Source organism: Lithobates pipiens, unplaced genomic scaffold, assembly GCF_037356315.1.
Source record: "Lithobates pipiens isolate NorthernLeopardFrog02 unplaced genomic scaffold, aLitPip1_a1.2 Scaffold_10, whole genome shotgun sequence".
NCBI classification, from domain to species: Eukaryota; Metazoa; Chordata; class Amphibia; order Anura; family Ranidae; genus Lithobates; species Lithobates pipiens.
The window spans coordinates 33,799,301-33,814,701 of NW_027507686.1; the positions used below are offsets into that span (position 1 = coordinate 33,799,301).

A 15,401-nucleotide genomic window follows, 5' to 3' on the forward strand; every position below is an offset into this window, starting at 1 on the left:
CCCAATAATCCTTCTATCTCTGATACATGCTGAACTCCCACAATGCAGAAAAATGTTTAACATTCCCATAACAGACAGATGTGTCATATCCCGATGACCGTGCCATTGGGTGAAGCCAACCCATCTAGACAGTGCAGAGAGTCAGGGCTGACTAGTCAGATGTGGTCCATGATAGTGCAATCCCAGCAGCTGCTGCAGAGGAATTTGGCCCGTTAGATGTCTCAGGGCGATGAGAATTAATGAGCACATTGTTCTGGAATGATTGCAGTCATTTTTTCATGTCACATGTTTTTCCTGAACTCACTGAGTTTAGTATAATTCTAAGGCCACCTTGTGTTTGTCTTGCAGCAGGTGGAGAGCGACCAGATCCAGGAAATTCTGGAGCGGCTGCACCAATCAAAAGATGAGGTGAAAGCGGTGACCCCGAAAGCTCTGCTGGACAACTGCTACAAAGTCCTGTACGCCCTGTACGAGGTGGAATGTGCACTGTGTAACCCCAGGTCAGATGTGGAGGACATACTTTGCCCTCCTGAAACTCTTCCAGAACTTTCTAGTGATCAAAGAACACCTTGTAAGAGTTAATAGCTGGAGTCTTGTGCTGCTGCAAATCAGGGGAATTCAGGAATGAGTCAAAGCTGAAAAAATGCCGCTTTCCCCGCGGAGGATTTTAGCAGGAAAAGGCTGTGTGACCACTGACCACAATGTCCCCATTATGTCCCCAGCATGAGGATGGGGCTTCACCACATTGTACAAAGCCAAAACCATGACTGTTCAATGTAACAGGAAGAGCTGTATGAATGGACCTCATATGGACTCAATGAGCCCCCCCCCCCCCCCTCCCTCCCAGGGGGGCATTTTCATTCATAAGAGGACGCAGGGAAAGCACCTTACTATAATAATCTTCTTCATATTTTATATTGTGTCTGATTGTAAAGAAAATGCCAGAGCTTTGTTAAGACTCATATTTGGGGCATTGATTTTCTTATGGTTGAACTGGATCGATGGATGACTAGATGATGGATGGATGGATGGAGGATAAACTCCATATACCGGTAGTATTTATTTTATTACCTGAACACTGTAATTAAAATCTTAAGGTTCTTATAAATTAAATAAAAGTTCCCCCAATTCTCAATACAAAATCTGATGCTGGTATAGTACCTCATGGTAGACTCCTGTGCTGGTTGTTCCCTGTGCTGAAAGGTTCCTTTGTTGGTTGGTCCTGATTCAGTAGATCCTTGTGCTAGTGTGTTCCTGTGCTGGTGTGATCTTTTACTGATTGATCCCTATGCTGGTGGGCCCCCGTTTTGGTTGCTCCCTGTGCTGGCTGGTTTCTCTTCAGGTGCTCCCTGTACTGGTGGGCCCCAATGCTGGTTGTTCCCTATGCTGAAAGGTCCCTTTGTTGGTTGGTCCTGATTCAGTTGATCCTTGTGCTAGTGTGTTCCCGTGCTGGTGTGATCCTTTCCTGGTTGATTCCTAAGCTGGTGGGCCCCTGTTCTGGTTGCTCCCTGTGCTGGCTGGTTTCGCTTCAGGTGCTCCCTCTACTGTGTGGGCCCCAATAGTGGTTGTTCCCTGTGTTGAAAGGTTCACGTGCTAGTATGTTCCTGTGCTGATGAGCCCCTGAAGGGTTGCTGTGCTGTTAGGTGCCTATGCTGTTTGATCCCTATGCTGGTAGGCCCTTGTGCTGGTTAATCACTATGCTTATTGGCACCTGTACTTGTTAATCCCTGTGCTGAAAGGTCGTTTTGTTGGTTGGTCCTGGTTCAGTTGGTCCTTGAGTTCCGGTGGTAGTGTGATCCTTTTCTGGTTGATGCTATACTGGTTGGTTTCTGTTCAGTTTCTCCCTCTGCTGGTTGGTTCCTGCGCTGGTATGATCCTTTGATGGTTAATCCCTATGCTGGTGGACAACTGTACTTGTTGATCCCTGTGCTGAAAGGTCCCTTTGTTGGTAGGTCCCAGTTCAAATTTTCCTTGTGCTAATGGGTCCCTGTGCTGGTGGGTCCCTGTGTGGGAGCAAAGGAGCCAACCATACTCTTTGGCATTTTACAGTGCTGTCAGTCATACACATGGATTGCTAATAGGAGGAGAAAGCAAGGGAATGACCTCATCAGTATTCTGATGCTCCCATACCATCCAGTCACAGGCCCGGGAAGGTCCATGACCAAGCTGGATTACTTTACCAGCACTGATAAGAAGGGGAGATGGAGTTGGCTTTGCTGGTTGGTAAAAGGGGGCCTGGGGGTGAATCTGAACAGGCCTGCAAATCTTTTTTTCAGGTACGCTTCTGTATTTTATCCATGTATTTAGATTGTTTCCTGGAGCTCTGCTTTAAACTTGTTTCTTTACAACAAGAACCAAACCAGAGATGATCCTTGAGTCCCTTTTTTGTCCATAGACCCACGTCCAAAACTCAGAGAGTTTTCATTTTAAGTGGATGTCCTTGTTTAAAAAAATCACAATTCTATCAGGACGTTATGTAGGATAATTCTTCCCAGAAAGACGGACAAAAATTCTCTAATTTCAGTAGAAAGCACAGAGTCAGGTTATTTACTCTGGTCTAGGTGGAAATCATTTTGGCAAATGTGGTGATGCAGATAACACAGATAATGTTCAGTATACAGGTAATATGATTACAGATGATGTTCCAGGGTACAGATAATGAGTATAGATGATGTTCAAGGGTACAGATAATATGAGTATAGATGATGAGGGTACAGATAATATGAGTATAGATGATGAGGGTACAGATAATATGAGTATAGATGATGAGGGTACAGATAATATGAGTATAGATGATGAGGGTGCAGATAATATGAGTATAGATGATGAGGGTACAGATAATATGAGTATAGATGATGAGGGTACAGATAATATGTTTACAGTTAATGTTCCATGAAGTGTGGAGCTCTTTGGGGCCTATTATAAAATTGGCTGAAATAACCATATTACACAAGATTCAATGAATGTAAATTACCTACAAAATGTACAGCAAAAGAGGAGGAAGTGAACCCCTGAAATACTGACTAGTCCAGTGATGGCAAACCATGGCACCCCAGATGTTTTGAAACTACATTTCCCATGATGCTCCACTACACTGCAGAGTGCATGTGCATCATGGGAAATGTAGTTCCAAAACATCTGGGGTGCCAAGGTCCGCCATCACTGGACTAGTCAGATCTGGGATCTCACAGTAGTCAGTCACATGACCATATGCATTGCCTTAGACCTCCATGGTCTCAGTTATAGGAACAATGGGCCCCATCTATAGGGATCACAAGGCCAAGTTCTAAAGCATTTACTGGTCATGTGACTGGCTATGTTTCCAGGTTAGCCTGCTTTATGCTTTACATCTGTTTGTCTCTAAGTATTGACTGCATGCTGTATGTGTTCATATGGTGCAGGTGCATGTCCCTCACATCTTTCTTTGTGTCTTTCACTTGCATGACAGCATCATACTGGCTCTGTGAGCTCCCACCATTGCATGGCCAGGACTGCATAACCAGGATTGCATGACCAGAATTGTATAACCAGGAATGAATGACCGATATAGCATGATCAAGAGTTGTATCACAAGGATTGCATGACCAGGATTGCATGACCAGGATTGCGTGACCAGGATTACATGATCAGGATTGCATGAACAGGACTGCATGACCAAGATTGCATGACCAGGGATGCATGAACAGGACTGCATGACCAAGATTACATGTCCAGGATTGCGTGACCAATTTTGCATGATCAAGAGTTGTATTAAAAGGATTGCATGGCCAGAATTACATGATCAGAATTGCATGACGTTTAGCCAAGGTCCAATTGCTTGTCCAGCCAACACAAAGAAGGTTCTAGTCTTGCACGCAACTAACAACCCACCATCCTCTGCTTTGCAACAATTGTCTTTAAACTATTCCGTCCATTATAGGAATGTACGGATGAGTTAATGGGATCTACATGTACATGACACTACAATCTTTGTCTGATTTATGTTAAACATCTGTCTCCCTAAACACCCAATTTACTGATACGTCCCGGAAAGAAGAGCTGAGGCCTTCCATGGAACATCAGAAAGATCTCCCGTTGGATTTCACTCCTGTCTTGCCACAAGATTTCAATTTGCATCTTTTAATAGAGAAGAGACAACATTCAAGACACCAATAAAGTATTTTTATGTCAATGGGCCAAGATTAGTGCAGAACAAATGTAACAGCAGAGCAGCCCGAGAATGGATTTCACAATAGTGCCAGATGTTATTTTCCAGTGCCTTTAAATAGGAGAGCTCCTTGGCCATAAAGAAAGCAGGAAAAAGGAGTGAGATGAATAAATAAGATCATGGAAGAAACAATGTAATTTACAGAATTCATTTGTATCAGAAGGGGGAACAAGGAGAAAACCATAGAAGACCCATTGAGGGGAGGAACAGTGGGGGAATGGTCCTATCAGAGGGGACCTAAGAGGTCAGCTCTGGTTGTAGATACATGGGTGATCTGTAGTAGCTCAGTCATGTTGCTAACTTCTCCTAAGAATATTCATAATTGTTATTGATTACACAAGATACATATAGTATTGATCAAGCGCACACAATTGGAACATTGTACAGATTAATCATTGCCACATGTTAGTTGTGTAGTTTGCACTATAGGGAGCTATTCGTTCCAAGAGCCTATCAATTCATCACTAGTATTAGAAATGATATCTAGTAATACTTGGTCACTTTCAGCTGGACTTCTCTAATGTTGAAGATGTTTTAGCTTCTCCACACTCCTTCAATCCTAATGTGTGTCAGGAAGATAACCCAACATTTATATCCACACAGATAACACTGAAACCTTTATCCAATCACCATGGAACGTGTCAAGGCAGATGTTGATTGTCCAAGAACAGGTTAGGAGGTGTGAAATTTGTCGAACACCCCTGAATCCCAACCAACTATGGGATGAAGTCCAACTAGAACAGGGTGGTTTCCCAACTTTCACACCTCCCATGCTGGTCTTGGACAATTAGCATCTGCCTGGGCACATTCCATGGTTATTGAATACAGGTGTCTGTGTTACCAGTATGGTTATAAATACTGGGGTATCTTCTTGACACCGAGGATGGGATTATGTACCTAAAACAAGGGAGTTCCACAACATTCATACCTCCCATTGTGTTCATGGACATCAACACATATGCAGACTTCCTGACACCAATGATGGGATGTTGTAAAGAAAACAGAATTTTCCACAACCTTTACTCAACCTTTACCCTGCTCTCGGGCAATCAACGTCTGCCTTGACACATTTCATGGTGAATAAATGAAGATGCTGGTGCTACCTGTGGCGATAGAAATGTTGGGGTGTATTCCTGACACTAATCAGAACGGAAGAAGTTGCTTGGAGAAGTTATGATGCGTCTTCAACCTACAGGACAAGTCCAGTTGAATGTGACTTCTACTACTAGATATTCAATGACCAGGATGAATGGTAATCTTCAGAGATACCATTAGAAATGAATCACCTGCAGTTATAGTGATCAGGCTACTAAATATCTCCCATGTAGTGAACTCACCCCAGGAATCTTCTCTGGTCTGCATACAAAGGGATTGATTTACTAAAGGCAAAAAGACTGTGCACTTTGCAAGGTGCAGTTGCACTCTGCAAGAGCAGTTGCTTCAGAGCTCAGTAAATGAGCAGAAGCTCTGCTGACTTCCATCATCCAATCACGTGCAAGCAAAAATGCAGTTTTTATTATTTTCCTTGCACATGATTGGGTATTCTTTTCAATTGAAGCGTTCCTCGTTTACTAAGTCCTGGAGCAACTCCACCTGCAGAGTGCAACTGCACTTTGCCTTTAGTAAATCAACCCCAGAATCTCTGCGTTAGCAGTAAAAGGTATCTAGACTGCAGTGGACATGCCAAAGCTTGGCCACGTGACCAATGAGCCGTCCATGACCCAACCAGGTCACTGTCCAGTCCAGAAGACTACTGAAATGTTTATATATTGACCTGTGACTGTTATTAAAAGCTCTTTTTTGATAAAACAAATCTGAAGGTATTCTTTTTGACATTGTAACTCTTAAATTGAAGAAGTGCAGGTGAAAACTGGAGACATGTACAGTAGGTGAAAGTGAAGACATGCAGGTAAAGCGCCAACCACTGTACGAATTATATAGGACCTGTCACAATGGCTGGGTTGAAGGCTGGTTCTGCCCTGTCGCTGTGTGCACTGCTACTTCCAGGATGACATTGGATTAGATGCTACAGAGGTTCCTCTGAAACAATCACTGCTATGGAATCAGCAGGTGCTTAGTAATGGACAGAAGCAGTCAGTCAATGACAGATCCCTGTAAGCAGGCTATGTGTGCAGTATCTGTTCTCACCAGTGATTTCCCAGTGTTCTGCCATGTTTCAGGGTCACATCAACCTATCATCAGCGTAGGATTCATTGTCTACCATGAGAGTTACTCCTGCAGCAGACGTTCCCGAGAACTTTGTAAATCAATGAATGTAACAAAATCTCCTAAATATATATTTATAGAGTACGTATCGGACTTTGGTGATGTATTTTTGTATGTTACAATTATTATTATTTGTGTGTTGACAACATTTTATAACAGAATAAAGTTTTGATAATCCAATGTGACTGCTGCATCTCTCCAGTCTCCTGGCTGGTCATTGTTATTTTATCATCTGCAGTATGTATTGTATTCATTTTCATTCAAGCCCATTCACACCGGTGTGTAGTGGAAAAAGGCACGCATTACCATGTGTTCCCGCAATGGATGGCATTGTACCTGCTGTATCACACTTCTATCAGTATCTGGTTAAAGCTTGTAGGAGGAGTTTTCATTCTCCTTTGACTGTCCTATGAGTCTCAAGGACCCCTGACCCTCTGTATGGACAGTGCTGATTGGCCCTGTGCTGATCACATGCACCCTCCCAATAAAATAGCAATACACACCAAACTGAGCGTGTGCAGAGTGATTCCAAAGGATCTGTCTAATCAGGAGAAGGATTGGGGACAGTATAAGAAGGGGAGGATCAGAGAACACAGGATCAAACAGCCTTTTTACAGAATGCAGAGGATTAAACCCTTAAGTTGCACAGTGAGCAGAACAAGCATCCTTTACTGCATATACAGACTGATTTTACTGTTGTGGGTTTAGTAACACTAAGTGTGAATGGCTACCTAAGAAAATATGACAATAGACATACAGTACCTGTAGGTGAGGTTAATACAGTAACAGAAAAGGAAACATAGGGGGATATTTACAAAAGGCAAATCCACTTTGCACTACAAGTACAAACTACAAGTGGAAAGTGCACTTGAAATTGTAGAGCCGAGGGGGACATGCAAGGAGAATAAAAAACAGCATTTTAGCTTGCACATGATAGGATGATAAAATCAGCAGAGCTTCCCCTCATTTCAGATCTACCCCTTAGATTTACAGCAACTGCACTTCCAAGTGCACTTTCAGTGCAATTTTCAGTGCACTTTGCACTTGTAGTTTGCACTTGTGCAAAGTGGATTTGCCTTTTGTAAATAACCCCCATAGTCTTGTAAGTATAACTGAAGACAAAACTTTTCTTTTATGTTTCGGATGGAATGAAGAGGAATTAGAACCCTTATCAGGTTTTTATTGCTGCCTGTGTCCCCCGTTCAGGAGATTCACCTTGTCCTGGTGATTGTTGTCACTGATGCTAAAGGAAGATCCCAAATTTTGGGGTGTTACCAGAACAGGAATTGAGGGGAAATCTTCCAATGGGGACACTAGTCCTGGTGACAACCAGAAATTCCCTTACTTTGGAGGGATTTCCTCTCATTTTCTGTTTTGACCACGAGACAGGAAGTGAAAGCAAAAATATCCAATGGGGATACTGATTGCAAAAATAACCTGACAGGGTTTATAACCCTCCCTTACTCTATCCAAAATGAAAAAAAAAAGTTGTGCATTTAGTTCTAGGTTCTAGGTTACAAATTTGGAGATGGAAGTCTCAAACCCAGTTTAAGGGATGGACTCCTCTGTACACGTTCTTCCTCTATTCCAGAACCTGATGACCCCCTTACAACAGAATGTAGAGGGTTCTATTTATTATGGACCAGTGCCAGGACAAGGTCATCCAGTGCCCAGGGCAAAGATACCAAACTGGAGGAGCCAAGCAGATAGATACCGTCAGTACTGAACATCTCCTGGGTGCTCTGTTCCTGCTCTGCCTTGCCTTCCAAGCACTGTTGCTGCCCCTCCTGCCCATTCTTCATCCTGGTCCTAGTCAGGACTACAAAAAATCAAATTAATTATTTTATTGTCAGGTGAAGAAAATATTATATATCAACAATCTCTCAGGTGAAAGTTTGTTTTAATTTTAAAGTGTATCTAAATCCAAGAACAAAAGTAATGTATTGCAGCTTGCCAGTCCTTAGATGTGGTGGTTGCATTAGGTGACATTCACACCATAACTTCTCATGAATGTGTGCAAAATAGCGCAATTATCCGCATGTTTACGAAACTCGTGAAAACCACCTTTGTGGTGTCAGTCATTTTTACTAACACCCCGAACTCTGCAAAAAAGATGCGCATTTGTTGCATGAAAAAAATGGTTTGCCAAACACATGAATAAAAAACACACAAAACTTGATAAGATGAATCCCGGGCAATGCCAGTGAGAGGATTCCCAGGCACTGCCATTCAGTTAGAGCAGGGGTCTCCAAACTTCCAAACAAAGGGCCAACTTATTGTTCTTTAGACTGTAGGGGGGCCAGAGTGGTCAGTGGAAGTATATATATGCCCCAGCGTCAGTGGGAGTGCAAACATTACATAGTGCCTGTTGCCAGTCGAAGAAGTTATAGTGCCCCATCATTGGTATTAGTGGGAGGAATTGTGCCTAATTGTTTATATCAGTGGGAGGAATTGTGCCTAATTGTTTATATCAGTGGGAGGAATTGTGCCCCATTGTTGGTGTCAGTGGAAGGAATGGTTCCCCCCTGTTGGTATCAGTGGAAGGAATGGTTCCCCCCTGTTGGTATCAGTGGAAGGAATGGTACCCCCCTAGTTGGTGTCAATGGGAGAAATAGTGCCCAAGGGCCAGATAAAAGCAAACAATGGGCCACGTTTGGTGGCCACTGAGTTAATGAAATCCTGGGCACTGTTAGAGGATTCCCTGATACTGCCAGTCAGTGACAGGGACCCTGGGCAATGCCAGTAATTGAGGAATTCCATGCGATGCTGGTCAGAGGAATACTTGGCACTGTTAGTCAGTGAAAGGAATTCTGGAAACTACCAGTCAGAGGATTCCCTGACGCTGCCAATCAGTGACAGGGGTCTTGAGCAATGCCAGTAAATGAGAGGATTTCCAGTCAATGCCAGCCAGTTAGAGGAATCCTGGGCACTGCCAGTCAGTGAGTGGGATACCGGGCACTGCTAGACAGAGAAATCCCCAGCACTGTTGATTCCTAGATTGTAAGCTCTAACGAGCAAGGCCCTCTGATTCCCTTTGTCTTGAATTGTATTGTACTGTCTACCCCAATGTTGTAAAGCGCTGCGTAAACTGTCGGCGCTATATAAATCCTGTATAATAATAATAATAATAAGTTCAAGGAATCCCTGACAATGCCAGTCAGTTCAAGGAATCCTGGGCACTGCCAGTCAGTCAAAGGAATCCTGGGCACTGCCAGTCAGTTAGAGGAATCCACACACTGCCAGTCAGCTAGAGGATTCCTAGGCACTCCCAGTAAGTGAGAGGAATCTTGGGCACTACAAGACAGGGAGAGGAATCCCAGGCCATTCCAGGCAGTTTTAAGAATCCTGGGCAGTGCAGGTCAGTTGGAGCAATCCTGGCACTGCCAGACAGTGACAGGACCCCTGAACAATGCTGGTCAGTCAGAGGAATCCAAGGCAATGCCAGTCAGTGGAAGGGATCCCAGGTAATGCCAGTCAGGGAACTGAGATTGGACAGTAGGAAGAATTCTGGGCACTGCAATGCTCTCATCTATTATATTTATCTATCATTCAAGGATAGTTAGTTGAAAGAGAGGAATTTCCACATTCCAGGGATTATTCCTGGTGGGATCATTGTACAGCTCAGTGCACAGAGTGCAGCGGTCTGGGGAAAGGTTTGTAGTACACAGTGTACAAAGTGAAGAGCTTTGGGTTTTGGTTTTAATATAGATGAGATTCGGTGTATTCCAGATGCATCAGAGATCCAAGGGTGACTCTCCTCCCAGGATACCTGAACAAGGGTGGAAAGGACGTTATGGGGTTGATTTACTAGAACTGGTGCACTCGGAATCTGGTGCAGCTCTGCATGGTAGCCAACCAGCTTCTAACGTCGGCTTGTTCAGTTAGGTTTGGACAATAAAACCTGGAAGCTGATTGGTTTCTGTACACAGCTGCCCCAGATTTTGCATGCTCTAGTTTTAGTAATCTCCCCCATAATATCATACATAGCACCATTATACATTCATATCATGTACAACACTATCTAGAGGTCCAAGCTCCTCTCACTGCCATCATCCATGGCCTCCCTCCTGCTCACATCAGCAGAATGTCTGATTGGTTCCTGATGGTCCATTAACATCCACCCATAGGGCTCCACTCATGGACTCATGGATGTGAAATAAAAGAGCTGATAAGTGAGAGGTATTGGAGAGACTGTGATGGATTCTTACACTGGCTGGTCACAAGGTGAAAGGCAGCAGGATGACCTTGTGAGAATGTGATGGATTTTTACAGTGGCTAGTCACAGAGTGAGAGGCAGCCAAAGTCTTCATATAGTGTGTCATCCCTGGACCAGCACCTTAGTCCAGGATATAACTGAAGACACCCAGAAAAATGGTGCCAGCCTAGGGTGAAGGATGATGTAAAGGTAATATCTGCATTAATCTCACACATGACTTGATGGGCTTCAAGAGCTGTTATAAGGTCAGATGATGGGTCTGCTTACCTTTCCTCTATCTCATGTAAGAATCCTGTATGGTCTCTGGCTCCTGACTGGCTAAGAAAGGAGATGGAAGCGGTGTAGGGAACCAGAAGAGCCTGGGATGGGGGCAACAGATGTGCAACAGGTAAGACGCCTGCAGTGGAATTCTCTGAGCACTATGAGTTATTTAAAAAGACAGCACAGGGGGAGAGTAAAATAAATGCTGTGTTGCCTATGTACAAGCTGACATATATGAGCAGGGCTTGTCCCTGGAAGTTCGACAAGGTGTGGTCCCCATGGATTGGGCCGCCCGCCCTTGGATAGGAGATTAGCGGTGACGAGTAGCTTTATGCACTTTTCCCTTTGCACTTCTTGCTCCTTCTGCTGCTTCTCTTCTGTTTTCCTCCCTCTCCTTCCCCCCCCGTTCCCTTTTTTCTCCTCCCCCCCCCCCCTTTTTTATCTTCTTCTCCCTGTTTCCCGGCGCCCTCCTCCTTCCCCCTGTCTCCCTCTGTCCTCCTCCATCCTCTTCTCTCCCTGGTGGGCTACGGCACTGTAATAGGCATCCTCCGGTTCACACTGTTTTATTGGTCTTGTGATTGGTATGTCGACTTATGTACGATGCTAACTGTATACCTTGTGTATGTGGATTTTGTATTATGATGATGTTCAATAAAGCACTCCTGATTGTTAAAAAAAAAAAAAAAAAAAAAAAGACAGCACAGGAGTTTTAGTTTCCTAATTCCTGGGACTCTCTCTGATAAAGGTAAAAGTACTAGCCTATCAAAAACAATTCATTCCTGAGTGTATATCTCTGCTTGGGCTTTTGAGGTCTGTTAACAACTAGAAGCATAAGGGAAGATATAGGGGTTTATTTACTAAAGGCAAATCCACTGTGTACTACAAGTGCACTTGACAGTGCAGTCGCTATAGATCTGAATGGAAGATCTGAAATTAGGGGAAGCTCTGCTGATTTATATCATCCAATCATGTACAAGCAAAAGTGCTGTTTTTTTTATTTTCCTTGGAAGCCCCCTTCAGATGTACATCGACTACGATTCCAAGTGCACTTCCAAGTGCAAAATGGATTTGCCTTTGGTAAATAAAGCCCATAGATGTGAAAAAGGAGCCCATGAGGTTGATTTACTAAAGGCAAATAGACTTTGAAAAGTGCAGTTGCACTCTACAAAAGCAGAGCTTAGTAAATGAGCAGAAGCTCTGCAGACTTTCATCGTCCAATCATGTGCAAGCAAAAACGCAGTTTTTAAAAAAATGTTCCTTGCATGTGATTGGGTATTCTTTGCAAAATGAAGCTTTACTTAATTTACTAAGGTCTGGAGCTACTGCAACTTTGCAAAGTGCACAGTCTATTTGCCTTAAGTAAATCAACCCCATAAGGCCCCTTTCACACGGAAGGACCGTTCAGGTTCGCCTGACAGTTTTTTAGGTGGACCTGAATGGACGCTCCATGCAGGTCTATGGAGCGGCGAATGTCAACGGTGACCATGTCCGCTGACATCCAAACCGATCCGCTAAAATTAGATGTATGGCGATAGGTTTGCATCCATCCTGGTGGATCAGATCGGATGAGATCTGGTAAAAACGGACATGCTGTGCGTTTTCATCCGATTCCTCCATAGGAATCAGCGTCGCTCTGACAGGGCCCTCCCCGCTCAGTGCGCAGAGACGGACTTGTCATCCGCCAGCTCAGTGGAGATCAACGGAGAGATCTGCTGAGCTGGCGGACTCCGCTGAAACTGATCCATCCCATGTGAATGAGGCCTAACTCTATCTGCTGTATGTAAAGGGATGTACAAATAATTAATGCAATGGTCCACATTTACCGCTAAAACAAAGAAAAACGCATTTTTAGGAATATTATGATTAAAATGGTTCATAATTTGCTTTCCAAGTAAAGGGGGAGTAATGGTGTGAGGTGCGTTGCCATATAAAATCTGTCCGGAAACCTTTCTTGTTCATGTCTGTGTGTGATTTATTACAGCGGGTGTGTACAATGTTCCCTTATTTAGTATTACGAAGTTTGGAGTTTATTTCACAGTGACATAAATGTTATTGTGAACAGATGGTAAGACCATACACATGTTATAAAACATGTGAAGTTTATACTATATACTTCCTATGTTTATAAATAACAAGGAGAGGCTATGTGATCCCAGATTATGTTTTTTTTTTTTGGGGGGGGGGGGGGGGGCATTGATATTTGTTTCTTCTCAGAGTATAAGATTTAATGAAAGTGTGAAGACCCCGAAAACGTAATAGATTTTGAAGCCATTAACTATGAGCAACATTGTAGCAGCTGCAAACCTCTGCTGGCTTTCTTTGGAAACCCGGATACAGAGTTACTGTTGCAGTTGGATAAACTTATAAAAAAAAAACATTGAAAGGTTGCATATTTATAACAGAAGAGACTATGGGGTTGATTTACTAAAGGCAAATAGACTGTGCACTTTGCAAAGTGCAGTTGCACACTGCAAGAGCAGTTGCTCCAGAGCTTAGTAAATGAGCAAGGGCCCTGCTTTGTTCCATCATCCAATCACGTGCAAGCAAAATTGCTGTTAAATTTTCCTTGCAAGTGACTGGGTTCTTTGCAAAGTAAAGCTTTAGGGCTCTTTCACACGGACATGTCCGAGTACGGAGCCCGCTCTACTCAGCGAGGGTTCGATCCGTCGATTCCCTGCTGAGCAGGCAGATGACAGGTCCGTCTCTGCACACTATGAAGGGACGGACCTGTCAGAGCGCTGCTCTCTCCTATGGGGGATCGGATGAGGACGGACCGTAGAGTCCGTCGTCACCCGATCCAATCCTCAGACGGATGGAAAAGTAGGTTTTTCCTCCATCACACATTTTTGGATTGGAGCAGGTCGGATGTCAGCGGACATGTCATCGCTGACATCTAACGCTCCATAGAGGTCTATGGAGTGCACGTTCAGGTCCGCCTAAAAAACTGGCAGGCGGACCTGAACGGATCGTTCATGTGAAAGAGGCCTTATTACTTCATTTACTAAACTCTGGAGCAACTGCAAGTGCACACTACAGTCTATTTGCCTTTAGTATGGGGTCAATTTACTAAAGGCAAATGCACTCTGCAAGGACAATTGCTCCAGAGCTTAGTAAATGAGGTAAAGCTTCATTTGGCAGAGGATACCCAATCACATGCAAGGAAAATAAAAAAAAAAACAGCATTTTTGCTTGCATGGGATTGACTTTGCCGAGTGCAACTGCATTTGCAAAGTGCACAGTCTATTTTCCTTTAGTAAATCAACCCCTGAGCCACACAGTTGAAGTTTTTAGTACAGTCTTGGCAAGGATTCTGTAATGGAATGAAGTAACTCCCATGCACAGCTTGGTGTACAGTAGAATGTTGATTCTGTACAGGGATTAAGTAATGTTACAGGGTAATTCCACTTTCGTGTATGTGTGTGTGTGTGTGTGTGTTGGGGGGGGGGGGGGGGGGGAGGACAATAGCAAATACATTTTTTATATATGGCTTATATAGTACAACATGCAAAACTTGCTGCACATTTTCACTGACAAGTTGTACACTTGGAGAGCACTTGAAGCACAAGTTCTAGTTGACACTTTTGCAATTTGTCTCTAGGTAAAAGCAAAGTTGCAGTGGTGAGTCTACAGCAAGAGCTCTGCAAGTCACAGTGACCCCCTGTACTGGGATAACTTTTGCACAACATAACTGAACCAGAACTTGCAGCAGGCTTGCAGAAAGAAAGCCCGGAGCAAAAAGAAATGAAGTCAGTGCAGGGCGGGCATGACAGGGTTAACAGGGTGGTGACAAAGGGCTATGGTGGAGAAAAGTGGTTAAGGGATTGGAGGAGAAGCAAGAAGTGGGTGGAGCAGAGTTTACTGAGCAGAGGGAGTGGTTCCTCTCCAACTCAGTCTGTAAGGAGGAGCGAGCTTCCCACCCTCCCTCCCTTATCATGGGGGGTTTGTTGTTTTATTAATGGCCTTAATGGCTTTAATTTACATATACAGAGGAGTAGATGTCGTGGCAGCGGCGTGGTGTTGGTCTTTGCGGATGAAGGATTTACCCCAGATATGGAAGAGTTCGGGACCTATTGGTGGTATGGTACCTGTGGGCAGGGACGGACTGACAATTTATGGGGCCCCCAGGCAATAGGAGATTATGGGGCCCCCAGGCAATAGGAGATTATGGGGGCCCCAGGCAATAGGAGATTATGGGGCCCCCAGGCAATCAGAGATTATGGGGCCACACAGTATACACACACACAGTATACAATCACACAGTATATAAAACCACAGTATACAATCACACAGTTTACACATACATGTTTCTATTGCCTGGTTTTACTGAGGCTGGCAACTCTGATGGGGCCCCCTAGTGGCCCGGGGCCCTTTGGCAGTGCCCGAGTGGCTGAATGGTCAGTCCCCCCCTGCCTGTGGGTGGTGGTCCAGCTAACAGTGGTTTTAGCTGGAAGTTGGTTATCGGGTGCACTGCGGTCAGTGGTTTTGCCTCTG

The 15,401-nt window shown here is 44.1% G+C and overlaps 1 protein-coding gene across 2 annotated transcripts in view; it reads left to right on the plus strand.

The window, feature by feature from the left end:
• Positions 1-6,613, plus strand: part of IL34 (interleukin 34) — a 43,654-nt gene extending 37,041 nt beyond the window's left edge. The window contains exons 6-7 of one of the 2 annotated variants that reach the window (XM_077453485.1): positions 349-500; positions 3,449-6,613. In XM_077453485.1, coding sequence (XP_077309611.1) covers positions 349-500; positions 3,449-3,467 — 171 coding nt within the window. In that variant the 3' untranslated portion in view covers positions 3,468-6,613. Of the gene's footprint in view, positions 1-348 lie in introns of both variants that reach the window. The other variant, XM_077453476.1, reaches the window with a different exon arrangement.
• Positions 6,614-15,401: the final 8,788 nt, after the last annotated feature.